The sequence below is a fragment of the Buceros rhinoceros genome, unplaced genomic scaffold (assembly GCF_000710305.1).
Source record: "Buceros rhinoceros silvestris isolate BGI_N320 unplaced genomic scaffold, ASM71030v1 scaffold10566, whole genome shotgun sequence".
NCBI classification, from domain to species: Eukaryota; Metazoa; Chordata; class Aves; order Bucerotiformes; family Bucerotidae; genus Buceros; species Buceros rhinoceros.
This window is the reverse complement of record NW_010416939.1, coordinates 2,980-4,739: the sequence shown is the minus strand read 5'-3', so window position 1 is coordinate 4,739 and position 1,760 is coordinate 2,980. Positions and strand designations below refer to the sequence as shown.

At 46.6% G+C, this 1,760-nt stretch overlaps 1 protein-coding gene across 1 annotated transcript in view; it reads right to left on the bottom strand.

Moving 5' to 3' along the window:
- SNAP29 (synaptosomal-associated protein, 29kDa) overlaps positions 1-1,760 on the bottom strand; it is a 5,130-nt gene that overhangs the window by 1,849 nt on the left and 1,521 nt on the right. The window contains exon 3 of the mRNA XM_010137993.1: positions 1,051-1,155. Coding sequence (XP_010136295.1) covers positions 1,051-1,155 — 105 coding nt within the window. The remainder of the gene's footprint in view (positions 1-1,050; positions 1,156-1,760) is intronic.

Genomic DNA, 1,760 nt, shown 5'->3' with positions numbered 1-1,760 from the left:
CTCGCCACCACATCTACACATCCTTTAAATCCCTCCAGAGATGGGACTCCATCCTGGGCAGCCTGTGCCAGGGCTTCACAACCCTTTATGTAAAGAAATTGTTCCTCATGTCCTGCCCAAACCATCCTGGGTGCAACTTGAGCCCATTTTCTCTCATCCTATCGCTTGTTACTTGGGAGAACAGACTAACGCCCACTTTGCTGCAATCCCCTTTTGGGTAGTTGTAGAGAGCGATAAGATCTCCCCTGAGCCTCCTTTTCTCCAGGCTAAACAACCCCAGTTCCCTCAGCTGCTCCTCACAGGACTTGTGCTCTAGACCCTTCACCAGTCTCATTGCTTTTCTCTGGACACACTCCAGCACCTCAACGTCCTTCTTGTAGTGAGGGGACCAAAACTGAACACAGGACTCAAGGTGCAGCCTCACCAGTGCCGAGTACAGGGGACAATCCCTGCCCTGCTCCTGCTGCCCACATTATTTCTGATACAAGCCAGGATGCTGTTGGCCTTCTTTGCCACCTGGGCACACTGCTGGCTCATCTTCAGCCGGCTGTTGACCAGCATCCCCACCCAGGCTCTTTTCTGCCAGGCAGCTTTCCAGCCACTGCTCCCCAAGCCTAATTCAGGGAACACACCTGCCTAATGTGGTGTCACCTGCAAACTTACCGAGGTCGCATCCAATCCCCTCATCCAGATCGTTGATGAAGATGTTAAAGAGAACAAGCCCTGGGGAACACCACTTGTGACTGGCCACCAACTGGACTGAACTCTATCCCCCACCACTCTCTGGGCCCAGCCATCCAGACAGTTTTTGATCCAGTGAAGAGTACATTCATCCAACATAACACACGTTTCAATCAAACTTTGGATTCTGCCATGTGGATAGTTTTGCAATGCAGAATACAAGCAATTGATTTTTTAAAAAATTATCGAATTTCACACGTGAACTAAACAAAAAAGTGCTTAGTGACAATATATTGGTAATTTTGTCTGGCTTAAGAACCAAAAACTGAAGATTGCAATGCATCAAACAGCTTCGGTTTTCTCACTCACCTAAGTTGTTGTCGATTTTCTGGTGGTAAGCTCGAAGGTGTTGGTTCTTCGGATAAGAATCCCTTTGCACTGAAGAAACTAAACCTCCTTTGCTGAAATTGTTCTCTGTTAAGTGAATAAAACGCAATGTTATTTAATAGAAAAAGCTAGCATGAAGAGGCTTTAAAGTTTTAGAAGGTCTTTTAAAAATTCGGCTGACCACAGCTGCCATGTAATCACATACCCGTTAGCAGGAGTAGCAAAATCACTCCAACACCGCACCTACAGGGCACCTCTGAAGACAAACAGATACTAAGCTACTATTGTTCTCTTTTGGGCTGGCTTTTGTAGGGCTGCTAGGCAGCTGTGAGAAAAAAAGGAATAAAGCAGACACTCAACCAACACAGCAGGCAGGTCGTTAACTTCTGCCAGGATTTAGGGCTCCCCAGGCCAAGCCACCAGAGGGTTATTTCTGCCCTCTACTGGACAGACCTTCAATACTGCGTGGAGCAGAACGGAGATTAAGGTTACTGAAAAGCACTTCTTCAGTTACAGAACTACAACTATAGATACTCCGCTGCTTTCTCACTCTTACTGAAGCAAATAGTTGAACCTCACTTTAAGAAGGAACAGTTACTTTGTACATTAAAATCACCACAGAGGTTAATCGTGCTGAGAGTAGGGGACAAGACCAAACCCTGTACGCTGGCAGGAATCAAGTAGCGACTTCA